The following is a 20,823-nucleotide window of genomic DNA, read 5'->3' as shown; positions in this document are numbered from 1 at the left end:
CTTTTGAGGGAGCCGGGCTTTAGGGAAGGGCCTCTCCTGCAGCTCTTGGACCAGATGGGACAACTTGGTTTCCCATCCCTGCATGTAGTGCTTACCTAAAGTTATTTTCTGTCTTGTCATTTAGTTATTTTGTCTTTGGGAAGCCCCTGTAAGTCAGATCTGTACTGGGGGCCTGTGATATTGGTTTAACGTGCTGTTCTCCTAAGTATGTTTTACAGTATCTCAAAAGCTTGACAGGGCAGGGGGGCTCATGAAAGTGAATCCATTCTGAAGTATTCTGCTTCACTTTTTGCATGATGTTTAGAAGTTGAAAAGCCTAATTACCTTGCTGTGGTACTGCAGTGTTCTCTAATTTAGTTATTTCAATTTTTCTGGGGCAGTCTGTATTTCTGTCTTCAATTTTTCTGGGGTGGTCTGTATTTCCATCTAGAATAATAATAGAGGATGTGTGTCTGTCTGTCAGCACCATAACTCCAAGACCATGAAACCTAGACACCTGAAACCTGGCATGCATACTAAGGGCACCCCAGGTATTTACATCTCAGGTGATCTAGTTTTTAAAATGTATTAATTAATTTTAATTAATTTCATTGTGTCCATGTGTTTGAACCCTGCAGTACAATCTTCAGTCAGTAAGGGTGCAGACATCTCTAACAAGCTCATAGCATTGCAGTTGATACAGTTTGAAACTAGGGGGCAGCAGTTCTGGGGACAGATTTATATGGCTGCCCCCTCCCTCCTGCTGTGTGGCACCCTCCCTTCAGCAAAACGGAGTGAACATATTAAATAATTAATATGTTCTTACCAGTTGATTTTCTTTTTTTTTCTTTTATAATCTTATGGGATGGCCATTACTGGCTGATGGTGTCATAGATTTTAAGCTTGATCTTAGCCTATAGGCCAAGAAGATGTTAAAACACAGGAAACTTTCTCATGTTTTGTAGCAAGTGTGCACCTTCACTTTGTATTATTCCATGCAGGATTACAACAGACAGGACACAAACTGGCCATGTGCTTGGAGATGCTGGAAAGAGAGAAGCCAAGATAGCATCTGAGAGGGAGATGTCTCCAGCTGTCTTAATTGTGATTCGGTTGCTCACTCATTTGGCATTGTTCCTGGGAGCTTCAAAAGATCCCCAGGTATTTTTTTAAAAGAAAACTCTCATCACATGGTTCTGTCTGAAATACATTATCATGTGGGACCTGAAGAAATTTAAAATGGAGCTATTTGAAAAATCAAGTTTTCTCTTGGATTCATGTAGGGAGATAATAACTGCTAGCATTATATGTAATTGTAGCAGGCACACTGCATGTATGCTGTCTCTCTGACTGATAATTCTGAAAAATTCACTTATGCTGCAATCCTGTCCACAGAGCCATAAAATATGAAGTTGCCAGGCAATTCCAATCTAGTGAAGATTATGCTGTGCCTCATCTAGGGGGATTTCTATATTACTTCAATCCCTGCAGTGGCTGCAAATTGGTGCTGCGTTGTTAGAAAAGTCAGGGACTTACCCTGACTGTTCCTGACGAAGCGAAGTCACCACAGCCTTTCTGCAGTGTGATCTCGCTCTGGCATTGATCCAGGGTGGATGGCAACCCGATTCGTTGCCGGAAGCCGGGCATGAGGTGGGCCCAGTGAGCTGCCTCCTGCCATCGAGATTATCTGCTGCCACTCCACAACAGCGAAACTGAGGGGTTTAGTGGCAAAGTGGAGGCAACACAGTGCTGTGAAGTTCACAAGCCTAGTACAATAAGCAGCATGTTCTTCTCCATCCATCCATGTGTGGTTTTATTCCACTTTACCTGCTTCTTCAGAAAGTAGCCTGGAAACAGGGAATTGGGGCAGGGGGAATGACTTTAAGTAATGGTGTCTGCATGATTACAATCTTTAGAATGGAATGCAGTCATTCAAATAAGGCTCTAGCAGATGTTATCATGGTTTCAGATTTCACCTGGAGTTGCAAGAGCAGTCCATTACAGCTGCTGAGAGGAAGAAAGGCAAATCTTTGATCCTCCATTTTAGAAAATACAAAATCTAACTGTTTACTCAGAAATTTGTCCATCTTGTGCAAAACACACAAGTTCTTTTGGAAGTGGAAACAGAGAAAATAGGCAGTCTTTATATTAATGAAGTTGGAGATGATTTTCGATGAAGTCAATAGAAGACAAATGAGGTAGCTTTACCTAGTAGTTTATTTATTACATATTTATACTGCCCAACAGCCAAGGCTTTCTGGGCAGTTTACAATTAAAACCATAATATACAAAATCCAGATTTAAAATTTAAAAAATGTCATATAAAACCAGAATAAGTTATTGTCCAGGGAAAGCTTGTCTAAAAAGATAAGTTTTCAGGAGAAGTTTGAAAGTTGTTACATTTTCCACCTCGCGAACCGCACGAGGGAGGGTTTTCCAGAGGGTGGGTGCCACTACTGAGAAGGCCCACTATCTAGGTTCTTCATGGTGATGTTCTGTTTGTCTTGGAATGACAAACAGGATATCCGTTGACGATCATAAATTTATTTATTTATTTATTTATTACATTTTTATACCGCCCAATAGCCGAAGCTCTCTGGGCGGTTCATAAATAAATGTCATCTGGATGTGTATAAGGGAAGGCGGTCTGCTAGGTATCCTGGTCCCAAGTTGTTTAGGACTTTATAGGATAATAACATAACCTTGTATGTGGCTTGGTAGTTAACAGGAAGCCAGTGCAGTTCTTTTAACACTGGTGTTATGTGGGCAGAGCTAGGTGTCCACATGAGCACCATAGCCACTGTGTTCTGCACAAGCTGCAGCTTCCAAACTACACACATGGATGGCCCCACATAGAGCGCATTACAGTAGTTATAGGGGATGAACTCTCAAAGAGTGACGTTCCAGCTTCAGGTGGTGTAAAATCCTCTTCTCCAGTGTAGAGTCCCATTGCTGAATGATCAAATTTGGTATTTTCCAAATTCCCTCAAAGCAGTTATAATGTAGGTCTGTTGGAGTCATTTTATACCAAGTTCTCTTTGCATGCAGAGTGCAGGGTTACAGTTTAAGTATTTTAAGTCAATTTTTAAAAATGTGGTTCACTCAGATGCAGAAATATTATAATCTAACATATAACCACATGCTTGATGTTTTTATAGAAAGTCCATAAATCAGCAAGAAAAGAGAATCCAAATAAGATATGCAAATAAATATTAACGAATAGGAAACAAACACAAAATAAAATGTTATTGACGGCAGTAATAAAGTTTTATAATTAACAAAGGCTGTAGGATACTATATAACATATATGTGGATAGTAAAAAAATTTTTTTAGCATTTAGGCACTTGAAGTTTATGTCCAAACAGCTAAGGGTTCTCCCTGAAAATTTATGGGTTAGGGTTAGGAAGGCTTATGAAGGAAAGACCCTGTCCTGCTTCATAACGTATGGGCAGGCTAGCATCATATATGGACAGGAAAGAGAGTAGGGCCGCCATAAGCATTCTTTCTAGACTATAGACTAGACAGGTGGGCTCTAAGCCAACCAGGTCCTACCTAGCTGTTCAGTGGTTTAAAGGTCAGCACCAGTAGTTTAAACTGAGTCTGGAAACAAATGGGCAACAGGGCAGATGACATAAGCCTGGAAAAGTACACTTCAAACAAAGGGTAAATCAGAAATTGTTTTAGGGCAGGGGTGAGCATCTCTGTGCCCCCAACAGCTACCACCAAGAGCTGTACCATGCACCCAGCTGCCAAAATTTCTGCCACCAAATTACCACTGAATTTTTAAAGGGGAAGTGTAGATTTTTACTGCTGCATCACTGCTGAAATTCTGTAGCAGTTTGGTGGCGGCAGTACTTTGGGGGAAGGGGAATGGCAAAACGGGCTGGGGAGTTCATCCTGTTAGTCGACAGACTATTATGTTGCACATCTGGTTGGTCACTCTGAATCTCGCCTTTTGTTATTCAAGTCCATGCAGCAGATCATAAAGCCACAGGTTCGAGATCCAGTGAGTTTTCTCCTTCAACATATTCAAAAGGACTTGGAGCAACTGATGAATACTCTTGGAAAGAGTGCGGATGAAACCACGAATATTGTCCATCTCATTCTGTGTAGTCTTCTAAAGGACCCTCACCAGCACAGAAACCAATGTAAGAAGAATAACTTGCCAAACGTTGCTCACATTCTAGTAAACCATATAATCCACAGCATAGATTTTGGCATTATATTTCAAAAATGGCAGAGGTTATGGGTGTTCAGGCAGAACTAATCTGTATGCATTTTGTTTTGTTTTTAGCTTCGATAGTCACACTACTTTGATTCAAAGAGTTCTGTTTGGGCTGCATAGTCCTCAGCTCTTTAGAATGGCACTGTTTGCCATTATTGGTAGTACTGATATCAGGGGTAGGAAACCTTTTTCGGTCTGGGGACTGGATTGGCACCTTGACCTCTCCTTAGGGCCAGAGGACATCAGAGGTGAGGCCTTGCTTCCTGATATCATTGGCTCCCTGGCAAAAGTGCCGGCTGGAACTCCTCCAGCCAGCACCTCAGTCAGGGAACCTGCTTCTCTCCATGATGGATTTTCCCAGCTGGAGTAAAGCGGGCTCCAAGACCAAAGTGCCAGTTGGAGGAGTACTCACCATGCCAGTTCCTCATTGGGGGATCCAGCTTTGCTACATCTTTAGTGAAGGGGTATGTGAAAGTAAGTTCACTACTACTTGTACTGGCAGTCAAAAGAAAGAAGTAGATTTCCTTCATTTGGGAGTTTCTGTCGGTGCTGCCTCCATCCCTACAAGGGAAGAATGTGCTAAGAACAATCCTACTTGCTACTATTGCCATTTCCTATGGCTGCCCTTCCTAAATAACTGCATGCTGAGATGGGGCGGGGTGAGGAATGAGATGGGTGTTACATACAAAACATGTTCTTTTGCAGGGCCTGTGAATTTTGATGGTCAACTTTCCAAAAAAGAGCATAGGAATAATTGGGAAGGAATTGTTTCAAACACCGTTATTCTTCCCGAACTAAAGGTAAAAAAAGAAAAAGAAAAAAAGAATGTGTTTCTGAAAAGGTACACTGACTAACCCATTGATCACATATATCCAGTTCCTATGCCAAATAACAGGTATAAAGTACTATATATTTCTGATTCCAGTGCAACATTGTACATATCGTTCCTGTCTGCAGTAATTTGTCTATCTCAGTATGCTGAACAGAGATTTTGTGAATGCCAAATGTGATACGGTTGGAAGCTGTGTCTCAAAAGAGGCCATAACATCTAGCTAGTGAAGCGCAAATAGCCATTATCTACTAGCTTTGTTGGGCATGTCAGCAACATTGCAGATCACACTTTAAAAATCTAACTTTCTTTTGTGCATAAGGAAAATAATGAGAAAGATATTTTTTGTATATCTCTATCTAAAGCCCTACATGGTTTGGGTCCAGGTTACCTGTGGGATCGCCTTCTCTCATATATTCCGCCCCGCACACTCAGGTCCTCTGGGGAGAACTTACTTCAGTCAGCCAAAACTAAGCTGACAACTGTTACCCAGAGGACCTTTTTGTCTTTCGCCCCCAAACTGTGTAATGGCCTGCCGGAGGAGATTCGTCAATTTAACAATCTCTCCGAGTTTAAGACAGCCATAAAGACTAACCTCTTCTGGCAGACCTACCTAATGAATGTTGAACCAAGAATTTTTAAGATCTGTTGATTGTTACTTTGATGCTGTATTGATTTTATATGCTTTTAATTAATTTTATGTATCTGATTTGTACTGTATTATACTAATGTTGTTCCCCGCCTTGATCCAAAGGGAGAGGCGGGTAAGAAATTTATTATTATTATTATTATTATTAATCTGTTTTAACTGTACATGTTTTAATTTGTAAAGCCGCCTTGAGTCTCAGTATTGGGGAAAAGGCGGGATATAGATGATGATGATGGGCGATATGAAGAGTAAATATAGGGAAATACGATATCCCTTCTATCAGCTGATGTAAAGTGCCTTCCCCACCCCCTTGCTGTTAAATTCTAAAGTAGCCATAAAGATCAAGGAGTTGAAACAGCAAGGTTGTTTGTTGCAAAGAAGTGGGGCTGCCTCTTCCCCTCCTCAATCTCTCCTTTTCCTGTTCTATTGAGGGCCATAATTAAGCGCTTCCTTATTACTGCTTTACTTCGTTTCTCTGTTGTGTTAATTAGCTTCTCTGATGCTGCATTAGTTTGCAACTCTGATGGTGTGTTAATTAGCTTCTTTGATGCTGTGTTAGTTCACCCCAAACTATATCCAAAACTGTTCATTTCTGGAGAGAGCTTTTATTCTTTACTTTGCTGATACACAGTTTATCAAATTAGAGATCTGCATGCAGCATTAGTTTCTTCCCAATCTCATTCATACTACCAGTAGCAGGAGGAGCCTGGAGAGGGGTGGGTCACAAGGCTCTCTGATTGATGACATTCGTTCCACCCCACCTCCATCTGGAAGTATATTTTTCCCAGCCATGTAATATTGATGGAGCAGAGCCAATTTCATCATACTGCAGAGAATAAGAGCAATGCGCTTTCCTCCCGTGTTTGTCAAGATAAGGCCCTGGATTGGGTTGGTTCAGGCTATGGGTTCCTGAGGTCCTTCTCCAGTGGTCCCAGATCTAACAGGCTCCTTGTCATGATGCTGGGGCCTCAGTTGGGCTATTGTACCACTGCTTCTGGTGCTGCTGTTTGATGGGTCTGGCCAGAGCCTCCTAGTTTGAATTGAAGTCTGAACCCAGACTGCTACTCTGGGCAAGGTCCTTCCAGGGATTCAGCATCAAATCACCAAAGGACTCAACCCAGAAACTGAGGTACCATTACCAATCCAGCACTTACTCAAATGGTGGATTTCTGCTGCACAACTTTCTTATGGGAGATTGTAGACACCGCATATAGTGCTCACATTTGCCTTGAAGGTATCAACCTCATTGAGCTCTAAGTAATGAAACTACTAGTAGCAAGGTTTAAATTAATAGCCAAGAAAACACTAATTTGAAATTCCAAATGGAGGAAGTGATCCACGTGTTCTTTTCGGTAGTACTCCATCTAAAGCCAGTGAAGGTGATCATTTGAATCAAGTTCAGCTCTTGAGCCTGACATGATCTTATCAAAAGAGGTTTGACTGACCTGATATAGCCCTACCTAAGTTAGTTTGCTACCTCTTCCTCTATGAGCTCCAAACCCTAGCAGAACAGGTTGCTCTCCTCCCCTTAAGAGGAGAGATGGAAATTCTGAACTTATCTGTGGATTTCTTCTCTTCTTGAAGGAAGGAGGGTAGCCGAGCTCTCCGTCTTAAAATGCTGAATCCTGGATGGCCATGACTCAAGTTTTGTCCTAAATTGCTTGTGCTTGGTCTATACCTGTCAAGGTGATGCTTCTGACATGTGTATGGATCTCTTAAGCTCTCAAACGATATCCTTATGTTAGAGTACTCTCATTTGATCAGTGCTTGTTGAATTATTCTGTTCTTGTTTCTTCAATCCTTTATTCCAGCTCTATAATATCCTTTTTTAGGTGTGGTGACCAGAACTGTACGCAGTATTCTAAGTGTGGTTGCACCATAGATTTGTATAAAGGCAGTATGATACTGGCAGTTTTATTCTCAATTCCTTTTCTTATAATGCCTAACATGGAGTTTGCCTTCTTTGCAGCAGCTGCACACTGGGTGGACATTTTCATTGAGTTGTCCACCACAATCCCAAGATCTCTTTCTTGTTCGGTCAACACCAGCTCAGATCCCATTAGGTTATTGCTGGGTAATAGTCTAGAATTATCGTTTGATGTTTCATCAATGGGAGTTAATGACAGGCAATGGTTTCCTGATAGTTGGGGATCTTTCATGAATGTTTGAAATGAGATGCCAATCAGAATTTGGAGATGGCTATACCACTCCAGCTACAAATGAGGGACAACAGCACCCCCAGCAGATTTAACTGACTGCTTTCCGTAGGCACTACTTGTACGTGTGTAAATAAAGCAAATATTTCAAAGACATCATAAATCTTCAGTGTACTCTCATTCAATGGAAACATAGAAGCTCTGGAGAAATAGAGGGTTGCGTGGTGATTTATTCATGGTTGGTGTTCCTTCAGATGAGTATCCAAAGGATGGAAGATTACTATTCTTTCAAAAAAAATTACCATATGACATCCCACATAGCATCATCATTATCATCATGCATTTTACCTTTCTGTGTTCTCATTGTAGCCCACTGGGGGAAAATATGTTTGTTGTTAATTTGCTAATTCCTTATTGTGTATATAAGCAGCATTCAGCATTCTCTAGCGAACTACCAGTTTTCATTATTCCAGACAGATTCCTGCATTGCTATTAATACCGTCAGCCTACCTTAAAGGGTTGGTTTATTCAATTTGAAGAAAGAGGCTGCACTACTTAACAGTGATTCACTTCCTTCTTTTCCCAAGTAGCTTCTGGATAAAAAGCTTATGGAGTTGAATCAACAGATCAGTGAAGATGAGAGAATCTCTTCCAACCCGATTGTAAAAATAATATATGGAGATCCTGCAAAATTTCTGTCTGAATTGCCCAAGAACAGTACTGTGCACTGCTCTAGGATGTGGAGTTGTAGGAAGAAGATCTCAGTTGAGAACCTGGGACATGTTGTCCAGCAGAAAGGAGGCAAGGACACTGTGCCCATCTTGTGGAAGTTTCTGCAAAAGGTAAGCATGCCTTGTTCATTGCCAACATTGTCTGTTTTATGACACACTAGTCAGGAACTCTGCAGTGCCAGTCTCAAGTTTAAGCTCCTCTTCAATCATAATTAATAAAGGAAATCGTCCAAAACATGGCCTTGTGTCTTGCTTTCTCTCCCCCCCCACCATTTTCCGAATGTAAAACCTAAAAAAAATTAGAGCTATTGATTTGTTCAGACTTATATCCTTATACAAATGCTGTTTTTAACGGTACACATCAAGAGTAATAATGGCATCTCACCCTGCAAGCTGTTAACAGGTATCTATACTGGAGTTATTCTCCAAAGTTTTGATTAATGCTATATTTAAACGAGACACAAAATTAGGGTTCTGGGAGATAGAAAGGGACTTGTATTAGTAGACTACTGAAGAAGTGAGGACAAGCTTCCCCAAACAAAACTTCTCATTATTTCAATAGTTACAATTGAGGGGTATGATGAACAAGAAAGACTTCAAAAGAAAAATAATATAAAAAGAGGAAAGAGAGTTCTTGAAATTCCAATAACCAGACCACATGGAGACTTCTTTAAAAAAAAAAAAGGTTCTCTCTCCCTCTCCCCTCAATCAACATTTCACTGTTAAAATATAGATCACATTGGGAAAATAATTTACATTGCCAGTCCTGATCTGTAATTGAGAAAACTTTTTGTAATACAGGAGTTTCTATTTCATTGCACATTGTTATTAAAAACTGCCTTAATTCCTTCATTGCTCCACCTGCTTGGTTCGAAGTCTTGCACGTGCATCTGCACACTCTCCTTGACCCATTCTGCAAGTTGCTGAGTTCCCACACAGGGAGAAATGATATCTGTGCCTGGCCTTAACTGGGTTGGTTGCCCTTGAGATGATTCTTCTAACTCCTGGAGCCCTTTGAGGAATTTCCTCCCCTGCCCCAGCCTTAACTGGGTTGCTTGCCCTTGAGATAATTCTTTTATCTCCTGCAGCCCTTTGAGGAATTTCCTCCCCTGCCCCATCTCATCTCCATAGTCTTATTCCACTGTCTCTGCAGGTAATTTAGGCCAAGTCCTGCCACTTACTAATACAAGCTGCTTAATTACTTCTTTTACCGCCCTCCTCCCGAGAGCCAAATTCCCTAAAGCCCCACCCCAGCCAAATACACTCACCACCAGGTCCAGCTCTTGGGTACAGTCTTCCTGTGACCTCAAAGCTCCTCCTGTTGTACTACTGGCTGCTTGGACAGTTTATCCGGGTTTAATGAATTCTTCTTCTGGTAAGATCTTAGGGCAGCCTCTTGGCATAACACAGCCATTTGCTCCCTACTCCTGATCTTCATCAGCCACGTATGGTTATCTCACAGGGAAGAGATAGCTTAATATTCAAGCTTCCACTATCTACTTTCAATCCTGCATTATACACCAACCACCACCAGACTGCCTCTCTTGACATACCACCAACCAACTGACTAACTCAAACTTTAGTTGTCAACTGCTCATTTCCCAACTGCTCTTTTCCAACAGCCAACCAGAGTTGATGTTTCTCAGACCAATCAAAGTTGAATTTATCTGATCCAGACCCCATCCAGAAATATTTAATGCAATTGTGTCTTTCTACTCTTTGAGAATTTGTCTCTAAGCAGATATTACTTCTAAACAGGCCTTCGACACAGTAACAATATTAGGCCTCAGGCCTATGCAGAGTTCACCCAGAGTATTTATTAACACAACATCATTATAAAATGTTATTTACATGGCATTTCTTTACACTGTCTAAACCTCCTACTTGTTTCCAAGCCTTGTCAGTACCCTTAGGCTTCCTACATTTGCTTTAAACCTTTTGACCTATGGGGAACTATGTCCTTTGTGATATATTCAGCAAGTCCATGAATATGAACAACTCTGTGCAAATGTGAACTGCTGCTTATTAACGACCATCAATGCTGATTCTTTTACAGTCTCTCAGCTTCTCTTTTCTGATTTGCTCTATTCTGCTCCATTTCTAGGAAGCTGAATTGAGGCTGGTGAAGTTTTTGCCAGACATTCTGGCCCTGCAAAAAGAGTTGGTGAGAAGGTTCCAGAACATTTCAGAGGTGGAATACTATACAGTTGAAGGTTTTCTTTCTAGCCTTCCCTCAGGTGAGACTCTGCTGTGTTGTAGGCCCAGTTAACAAAGCATAAAAATAATTAAGGCAGGTGCTTAGCATCAAGTTGCACAATTGTAAAACAAGCCGCCCCAAGAGTGTGAATTTATGCAAAATGCCATTGCAAGTCTAAAAGAAGAAAGTAAACTGGAATCCTGGAGGAAATAGTTCAATTTTCCATCTCTTTTTCTCTTTCAGTGTCACAATGCATCCTTGGGCTAGTGCAGCTATTATTCATGAAGACATAACATACTAAGAGCTTTACCATTTGAAGCATTTATTGTATGCTTGTCATTCCCTACTCACAATTGTTTATGGTTCTTTAGACAACATCATTTTTCTTCTGTTTGTAAACAGTTTGGCATTTTTTTAGAGCAGTGAAAATGGGATAGTATTTCTGATGGTGAAAGAAAGTGCTGTTTTCACTTGCGTATTTACAGTATTCTGCTATGCCATGGTCCCATTTAGAGGTTATGTAGCAAAAATAAACCCAAAAACAAACCAGGAATGGAAACTCTTCTTATGTAGTAGGATCCCAATTCTGCGATGAAACCGAAAGTAGATGCAGGGGATTAACAGCCTCCTGTAGTTTTTAAAAAGACAATAATAAAAAAATAAACATTTAGAAGATCCAGTGATTTAAATTGGAGAATTGCCCATTTAAATCAATGGAATATAAAACTATTAAGACTAGCTAATCATTTCCACATTCATTTTAAAAAAACACCCCTCTTTCATAAACATTAATCCATTATATCAGTGGGAATAATCTGAAGCCAGCATCATCTGATCAGCAATTAAAGTTCTTTAAATTCTTATTACTCCATTACACAATGCATAACTAACTTACAGAATTCATTGGCCTTATAGCCCCTTCCAACTCTACTATTCTATAAATGGCTGTTGCCTAGTTGCTTAAATGGTTTTGATTAGACACCATTCATAGAAGATAGGTCCATCTAGCATGTTGGCTAAATGGAAACTCTAAACCAGATTCTACCAATGAATGACACTAGAGGGTTGTTGCCTTAGTGCACTCAATGGTGGGCAGATTTTAGGCTTGCAGGGTCTACTTTATTTTTTGGCTAGAGCCCTGATATTTTATTTATTTATTTATTTATTACCTTTTTATACCGCCCAATAGCCGAAGCTCTCTGGGCGGTTCACAAAAATCAAAACCATAATAAAACAACCAACAGGTTAAAAGCACAAATACAAAAAATACAGTATAAAAAGCACAACCAGGATAAAACCACTCAGAAAAATTGATATAAGATTAAAATACAAAGTTAGAACAGTAAAATTTAAATTTAAGTTAAAATTAAGTGTTAAAATACTGAGAGAATAAAAAGGTCTTCAGTTAGTGATATCACAGTTAGTGATATCCACTAACCAGAGCCAGAAGAAAAATAGTGGCTCAGGTAATCAGACTAAGAATTAAGGATAGGGTGCCTCTGAGCATATGCTCAGTCCAGGACAAAACTCCTCTACTTGTTTTACTCCAAGTTTTTTTTTTTTTTTTAAAAAAACATTATTCTCATTTAGGTGGGGAACCTTTTATCTAAACCATTGGGAGTCAGAAAGCCTTGCTGATCTACTGCAAATCACCCAGAGACCTACCAGTCGATCCTACTCTCACTTTGGCCTGACCCTTGCCTTGGTGTCCTGCATGGGGGTTCTCAGACACATCTGGCTGGCCAATTTTGTGAAGCAGGATACTGGCCTAGATGAACCTTCAGTCAACTACAGCAAATGCTCTTGCATTTTAACTTTTTGAACCAGAATTTTCTGAGTTGAGGGTACTTTTACAAAGAGCTACAAAACATGGCAGTATTGAGTGTAATCACATGCTATATTCTTTTCTTGCCTTCTCCAGGAAACACAAGGCGTCTTATGACAAACAGAGTGAAAACATTTCTGGCTGTGTGGAACCAGCTGAGATCATCCTTGGAAACCAATGGTGAGTGGTTAGTTTACAACATTACCAACTGGAATGGCAGGATTGGGAGGTTACCTGATAACACCCAATGAATGGCTGGCTTTCTTTTTTCATTCTTGTCAGGCCAGACTCCCTCCGCACTCCCCGTCTTTACTTTTTAATGTTGGTAGAAACACTCTCAAGCCTTATCTCCTGTGCCCTGAAGATGATGTTTCTTCTTGTATTCCCTTGTTTTGTGGCACTTGTTCCCTGTTCACTCACAGGAGTAATTGGTAGGTCCATTCCTTTTCCAGATTGCTCAGCACTTGCCTTCCAGTTCTGACCTTCAGAAAGTAATAGAATAGTCTGGGTTTGACACAAAAAATACTTGTTTTTAAAAGCCCCAAATAATCCAAAAGGAAAGTGAAGAACTCCGCAGTGGGTCTGAGGCTCCTGCTCACAAATGCTTCTTTACCCACCATTGCAGGTGAAATAAAACTCCCCAAAGGTTATTGTGATAACGATCTCACTCAGGAAAATGAGTTTGAGATCCTTCTTCCTCGCCGGCGCGGTCTAGGCCTGTGTTCCACGGCCTTGTCCAGTTACCTCATCGGCCTGCACAATGACTTTGTCTACACCGTAGAAAAGCATACAACGGATGCCAACAGGTATGTCTGTCTCTGTTAGAATCCCCACTTCTTCCTGCTGCTGCCAAACGGCCTTCCTGCTGCCAAATGAGCAGTGGAGCAGGATTTCTCATTCTTGCTCTCTCCTTCCCCTTCTCCTCAGATACTCTGTCAGCCCCACAGAAGTGGCAGATTTGCACGTGATCACTTATGAGATGGACAGGGACCTGATCCCTCTGATTCTGTCGAACTGCCAGTACAGCATGGAGAAAGGAGGGGAGGCTCTCCAGGAATTTGACCTGGAAAAAATCCAGCAGCAGGTCATCAGCAGAATCCTGCAAGGGAAGCCCTTAATCACATTGACGGTATGTAACAAAGAGGCTTGATGTTGCTGCCTGAGTTCCAGCTTGCCCAGTCCAGAGGACATGCCTGCAAAGGTCCACTCACTGAGCCTATTCTTTCGTCCCCTTCCTTCATAGGGCATACCCACTTTGGTGTACAGGCATGATCGAAATTATGAGCATCTCTTCATTGATCTCAAGAGCAAGCTGAGGCAGGTGAGCTTCAGAGATGAAAGGAGAAAGAAAGTGGCTGGATGCATTCCAGTGAAGACTTGTTATAGTTCAGATTATTTCCTTGCTGCACACTGGTTTGGTCTAATGGTATGCTTATTTACTTGACAGTAAGTCCTGGGGAACTTAGTTTGCAGTCTAAGTGACTTTACTTGTCTAGGCCTGGCAAAGTGCTTTTATAACTCCCCTGTAATACGCAGCAAAGGTAGTGTGGTATAGAGACCGAACTTGACATTACAACAGTCTGTACTGGTTGTGTCTGTGTTTTGTTGATTTCATATCCTGAAGGAGTGCCCACGTGGCACACGTGTCTTTTTCTTTACAACAAAGGACAGGAATGATGAATGCTGATTAGTTTTTCTCCCCTTGAATTACAGAGCTCCCTTCCAAATTCCACAATTAGCATGATCAGTGGGGAGTTGCAATCATACAGTGACATCTGTGAAGCTCTGTCTGTCACTGAAATAACCTTAGGATTCCTGGCTATGGCTGGAGGGGACCCAGAGATGACTTTGACCGAATATGTTGAAAATATCCTGCAAATGGGCAGTCAGACAAGTGCTCATGTGCTGAAGGTGAGTGCAGTGGAACAGGGCCATATCGTGTCTCCTACATTGCCTCAGGCCATTTTATTTTCCCCATTTGTTGTGGCAAGAACTGTGGTAAGAGTGCCACAGTTCTTACCACAACAAATCCCCTGCCATTCATACTCCATATGAGTGTGGTGAACTTCAGCCTTCCTCCTGACACTGAAGCTAGGGTCGGGGGGACCATCTTCATAGTTGCACCATGTTTTGGAGCTGCTTGAAGGGTCTCCAAACACAGTACAATGTTGTCCTCTTCCTGCTTATAGTTAGGCCCTCTTACCTGAACCTGGCTTTTGAAAGTCCATCTCTTTTTGTCTCAAGGAGGCTTCTGCAATTCTTCAGCTGGGCTCTTATGAAACCCCCTAAACTTTCACACAAACTAGCACTGCACCGGTCCAAGATATTCTGCTGCCCCAGTGCCCCCAGAGGTATTGTGCAACCCAGGACCCCTTGAAATGTCATAGAGGATGCTGGGGAGACAGCTCTTGGGGCAGAATCATGTGCAACCCACTAATATGGCAAGGGATTCTGGGATGCATCTACAAGATAACCTGACTTGGGTTGCTTGTGGTATCAGGTGGCTTTGGATCTGCATCTTACTGGAGGGCTTAAGGGGCATTTAACATATCCTTTTATCTTCAACGGCTTTTCCCCTAATACAAATACAGAAATAGTTAGGTATTATACTACACAAAAGATTTAAATAAAAATAAAACATTAAATACTGGTGGACGCCTTACAGTGAAGAATCAGTAAAAACAGCAACACTTAAAGCCAACATCTTTAAACAGTTTTTGCAGATTGCTATTTTTAGTGTCTCTAGAATAAGAAATGCTCCAATTTATAGCTCTTTCTGTCTGGTCTTTATAGCTAAAATTCAGAACTAAGCTTACAGTAATCTGATTTTTTTTAAAAAACCTAGATAAATGTTTGCATATTCTTTTCAGGCACTGAGTCGATGTCAGCTGAAGCACACCACTGCGTTGTGGCAGCTCCTCTCTAGCCATAAATCTGAACAGCTGCTGCATCTGAAAAGGGTAGGAAGCATGGAAACGCAGGATAAATTTATATTTCTTGCCACTCTTCTTTCTTCTCCTAACTATGCCACTTGTATGTCTCTTCCTCACCATGTACTTCCAGGATCCCTTTGCAGAGGTCAGCACGTCCTATAAAGATGAGCTCACAGTAGAGAACACCAAACTCCTTAACGACTTCCTTATGCAGGCTGAGCTGGAATCCTTCCTCCAAGAATTGCATGAAATGATAGTCCTGAAGGTGAAATATGCCCAAGCTGGGGAAGAATTCAACCCCACATGGAGGTAAGAGCCCAAGCTGGTAGAGGGTTTGACGCCAAGTGGAAGTAAGAGCCTGCAAGCCAAATCCACCTTTGTACAATGGCTTATTTTGTTCCTTACCTGAATTGGGCTGTATTGTGCTGGTGAAGAATCAGTAGCTCTTTTGCGATATACCATAGAGTAGTTTTTCATAATTGTGATTCTTTCTCTTTATTTTTCAGCCTTAAGCATACGCTTATTCCATACCTCGAAAGCAAAGACAGCAACCCACTTGAGGAATTAGACGATATGTTCCCAGAAGAGATCCCACTCTCCCAGTGCATCGCCGCTTGGAAACTGGCTGCTACTCTTAAACAAAATCGAAGGCTCAGTTTATACCCTTCCTCTCTTCCCCCCTCCAGTTTTTTTAAAAAATCAACAATGAAGCACTGGATCTAAGTGTTCCTTTTCTTGCACTGAAAAAAAATACATTCTGAGGCCAAAAACTTTTCATAGTTCAAGGAGATCCTAAACAAAAGTATCACTGCATGATATTATGAGCCATGCTGCAGGAATGGCTGCCTTAGAAGATGAAGGATTTGGAAAAAAACAGAATATTCCCCACCCTTCCTAGAAAATGCAAGTTAGAGATGAAAATCATATCAGTGTCCATAACTAGAGGCTTAGTGTCATCGGACCCTGGCAGAATCCTGTGATACCAAGACTGCCCACATGTGGTTATATGCTACCTGACTGACGGGTCTTGTTTCCTTTTGGTCATTTAGATGAATTAGAGACAAAGAACTAAACCTTATTCTTGCAAGTTTTCTGTTTTCCCTAAGTGCTACGAAAGCTGCCTTCCTCTGTGATCAGGGACATTTGCTATGTCACTTCCTGCGCCAGTGGTGTGTCTGTTTTTCTCTTTGGATAGGACACTTGAAAAAGGCATGTCAAAGCTCAATAAAGGCATGTCTGCCTTCAAATATCATTTAGCATAGGCACCTACCCAGGTGCACTAGCTTGACCTCACTGCCTGCAAAATTAATTTTTTAGGAGGTGACATATCAGAGTTGCTCCTAACCTCTCCCTTTTCCTTTTGAGGCAACTTTCTTCACATTCACACAAGAAACTTGAAATCATATTATAGGAGGCTGGACCTTCTATGTACAAACATGTTTCTTGATTTGATCATCCCAGAAAGTGATATTTTCTACATTAGTCCCTTAAATATTCCGAACAGGAAATTTATTGCAGTGCTGGTGCGTAATTTCAACCTCCTCTATAACAATCAAGAGGAGGGAAATAGAAGGGAATAGATCAAAGCAGAAGAGATAGCCAAATAATTATCCTTTGGAATGCGAAGTCAACCACGGGATTTGCCAGAGCAGCCATATTTGTTCTGTGCTTGATTGGTTGAGGGAATCAAAAGCAACTGTGTGAGGTATTTAGGCTCAATGGAAAGCAATTAAGCAATTAAGTGCAACACATTAAATGAAAAGTAAACTTGCTGGTTAAAATCGAAGATTAAGAGTTCAAGTTAAAAAGTTAAAAAGTTTTAAAAAATAGAAAATGAAGAATTAAAAGTCAAAGTATTAAAAACAAAAGGCAAAACCTTCCACGGTCAGCAGCAGATAGCCCTTCAATTTCCTTTCTGCCAACGGCACCAAGGTAAAAATTATTTATACACGTTAAAAACAACAACGGTTTATCTCAGTTTTCAGTGGGAGTCACTCAAGGTAACAAGCCCATAAAATAGAATAGTTGAGAGCAAATAAGGTGGGAAGAAAAAGAAAATACGTGCACAAAATAGAAAATATGTAAGCAAAATCACGGAGCTCACTCAAACCCAACCGGCTCCTCCGATTTTATCATCTTACCTTAGTCATTACAAGTTGAAATTAGTATGTTTTGTGTTGTCTATTATTAGTGTTGTCTGAAATTTGTAACTGTGATCATGCTTCTTTGGCCTGAAAAATAAGTCGAGTCCTAATTTAAGCACATTTCTGTAATCATATTTAAGAAGGAAACTAAAGTGCCTTGGATATAGTGAAGCAAGTTAGTTTTTGTATTCTTTCAAAAATAATATGCAGTTTTTAATTTCATTTAAAGCCATTCTGTTAGTACCTTGGGATTGATTGTGTGCATAGTTAAAACAATTAAAGGAGAAAGTTATGTGGAAGTGAATAAGATTATTTCGGAGAGGGTGGAAGAAAATATTACTTTCAAGTTAAGTGGTGCATTATTAACTATTTGGGAACTTTTAATTTCTGTTTGGAACACTGTAGATATTAACTCATAGGGTTAGCATTTTTGCCTCCAATTAGATTGCTTCTGACTTTATTTGGAATTGTGTGTGTGAGTGAGATTGTTGTTGCCCTCCCTTTTACTTTCCTGTTCACTCAAATAAACCTTTTAATGTTTGGACATTTGGCTGTGTTGTTTTAAAAAGGGAATTCTCAGTAAACTCATCCCCATGTGAAGACCTCCCACAGTTACAAACCTACCATTTGTGTTCCTAGGATTTTTTTAAAAAGAGTTTTGTTCTTTTTTTCTGGACTTCAGGCATAAAACTCCAAAGTATCTTTCTTTTTATTTTCCCCAGCACTATGGGCACACTTGAGAAACTGTCCTGCACACCACCACAAAATGACAGGTGTGGCTAGTCACAAAAGACATGTAACCTGCCCAAAAGACTGAGTACAAGGCAGAGGTATGTTCTGAGCCTTCAAAGGCTAAAGAACTCTTTGGAAGGCATAGTTCTCCTGTTTTTTCTGGAGGGCATTCCAAGACTTTCGGGTTATCCTATCCCACTGACTGACAGGCAGGGTCGAATCCAAATCATCCTATCCAGATGGAGTGCTACCCTGCTTTCCCAATCCGGCAGTGCCTAGCAAGGATTAAAGAAGCTCCTCGCTGAGTTCTGAGAGCCAAGGTCCTTTTATTTTTCAGATTACTTTGTTAGTTTCCCCAGCCTCCTTTCCTCATCCCTCCTCTGCTTCCCCACCCCAACTTTTTCAGCTTAGGGACTGGGATTGGTCTTTAGAAAAAGTGGCCTCAGGTGCTGCAGTGATTTTGTGTGTGTGTGTGTGTGTGTGTGTGAGAGAGAGAGGAAGAGCATCTCACTCATCAGCCATCAGTGTGTATAGTCTGAGGCAGCTGACACAGTGGATGTTGGGAACTGTGTTGCCCTACCTGGGCAGGTAGGCTCCAGGCTTAGAGTGCCACAGGCTCCAAGCTCTCACTACCCAGTATGAAGCCAGGCCTTTGGGCTTTGCCTCTCCTTTTGTGCAAGCTGTGAATGGACACTTGGGACCCTTGCTCTCTCTCACTGAGCCTAGCTGTGGGGGTTTCTCTTCTTTTTGGCATGAAAAGTGCCTGTTTGTTCCAGTTCCCTTTTAGCAGCTTACACAGCCTTATCAGGAGGTGAGTGCAACTCTCAATGGATCTCTTCACCTCACCAGATTCCTCTGCAGGTTCTGTTTAAAGGGTGCAAAAGACGACTGTACCCTCTTGTCTTCAGGTCCAATATATGAAAAACTGGGTTCTATATTCCTCTAATTTAATTTGCTACAGTGAGCAAATTAAGAATAATCATTAAACCACCATCACCCAAAATCAATTTAACATATTGAGAAAACAGACAAGATGGTGAAAAATCATATATTCATAAAAACAATGAAAACATGGTACGTAATAAAATACATTATATTAAAAATGAGTAACACATAACAAGTAAAGCTATGTGAATAGCATAAAGGCAATGACAAAATATATAGAATTGCATTTACTAATTAAGGCATACTAGATGTCAAATGGTATACTTTATCTTGGTCTTGCACCCTTTCCAGCCCAGCTAAACGTAAGCATTTCAAATTCCCAGCTAGAAGAGAAATGAATATCCAGGGGCGGCGCTGCCATAGAGGCCAGTCAGGCTGCTGCCTAGAGCGCCAAGGTGAGGGGGCGACGAGCGATGCGCCCGGAAGTCACACTCCCACTCCCAGAGCCATTCTGGCCGAGCGAGGGCAGCTTCCGGGCACGCCGTTCCAAAGCCGCCCTTCCCCTCCCCCAGCACCCCTGGCTTGGCTTCAGCTGGGCACCCGCCCAGCAGCCGAAGCCAACCCGGGACACTGGAGGGGGGGGCAGTCAGACGGCTCCACGTTCTGACTTCTGGCGCGCACCGGACGTCAGAACGTGGAGCCGTCTGACTGCCCCTCCCCCAGCTTCCAGGCTTGGCTTCGGCTGGGCTCGCCCAGCCAAAGCCAAGCTGGGACACTGGGGGGAGGGGGCGAACGAACAGCTCCACGTTCGCCCCACACCCCCAGCATCCCGGCTTGGCTTCGGCTGGGCCTGCCCACCACATGACACATTAATCAACGGGTTTTTGGATAAGCAACTGAGCAGCCCATTGTTTTTCTGCATTGATTAAACTGTCAAATTAGCATAGTGTTGTTTGCGTGTGCGTTGCCTGCCAGACGACACAATAAGCAACGCAACGGACAGTTGCCTAAGTAATCAACAGTTGCTTAGCGTGTCGTCCGAACCCAGCCCTAGATTTTGTCAAGCTCTACTCTGAGCCACCAGATATTCCCCAGGTCCCACCAAACCACCACATTCTGGTCTGCCTCCTTTCATCTGCCAAATTCCACCCCATCCACCCCTGGTCTTGCACATTCCTCCGGCTATATCTTTGATTCCCTTAAGTCTATTTATTTATTTTATTTATTTAAAACATTTCTTGGCCTCCTTTCAGGTCAGAAGCTGTCACAAGGAGGCTTTCAACAATAAAATACATAAAAACAGTTTATTAAAAGCAATGAAAACATACACCATAAAATAGCAGTTAAAACAATAAAAGCTAACAATAAACTCATAAAGAGCAACAATGGCAATAGCACCAAAACAGTACTATGTATTTGAACCCCTATCCTCTCTGGGCAGGGCAGGGCAAGGATATTTTGCTGCCTGATGTATAATAGAACACATCCTTCCCCACAGGACAAGTACATAGAGCACCCAAGCACCCTTTCCTCTCTC

General features: G+C 41.6%; 1 protein-coding gene across 1 annotated transcript in view; it reads left to right on the top strand.

Annotated features, from left to right (window-relative positions):
• The window catches only part of LOC134394557 (E3 ubiquitin-protein ligase RNF213-like), a 121,750-nt gene extending 103,537 nt beyond the window's left edge, over positions 1-18,213 (top strand). The window contains exons 53-65 of the mRNA XM_063120119.1: positions 981-1,140; positions 3,948-4,128; positions 4,911-5,005; positions 8,430-8,681; positions 10,675-10,807; positions 12,689-12,772; positions 13,218-13,398; positions 13,520-13,721; positions 13,836-13,913; positions 14,306-14,503; positions 15,463-15,552; positions 15,656-15,834; positions 16,032-18,213. Of these exons, the coding sequence (XP_062976189.1) occupies positions 981-1,140; positions 3,948-4,128; positions 4,911-5,005; positions 8,430-8,681; positions 10,675-10,807; positions 12,689-12,772; positions 13,218-13,398; positions 13,520-13,721; positions 13,836-13,913; positions 14,306-14,503; positions 15,463-15,552; positions 15,656-15,834; positions 16,032-16,248 (2,050 nt within the window). The 3' untranslated portion in view covers positions 16,249-18,213. The remainder of the gene's footprint in view (positions 1-980; positions 1,141-3,947; positions 4,129-4,910; positions 5,006-8,429; positions 8,682-10,674; positions 10,808-12,688; positions 12,773-13,217; positions 13,399-13,519; positions 13,722-13,835; positions 13,914-14,305; positions 14,504-15,462; positions 15,553-15,655; positions 15,835-16,031) is intronic.
• Positions 18,214-20,823: the final 2,610 nt, after the last annotated feature.

Source organism: Elgaria multicarinata, chromosome 3 (assembly GCF_023053635.1).
Source record: "Elgaria multicarinata webbii isolate HBS135686 ecotype San Diego chromosome 3, rElgMul1.1.pri, whole genome shotgun sequence".
Classification (NCBI taxonomy): domain Eukaryota; kingdom Metazoa; phylum Chordata; class Lepidosauria; order Squamata; family Anguidae; genus Elgaria; species Elgaria multicarinata.
This window is presented reverse-complemented; position numbering and strand designations above follow the sequence as displayed.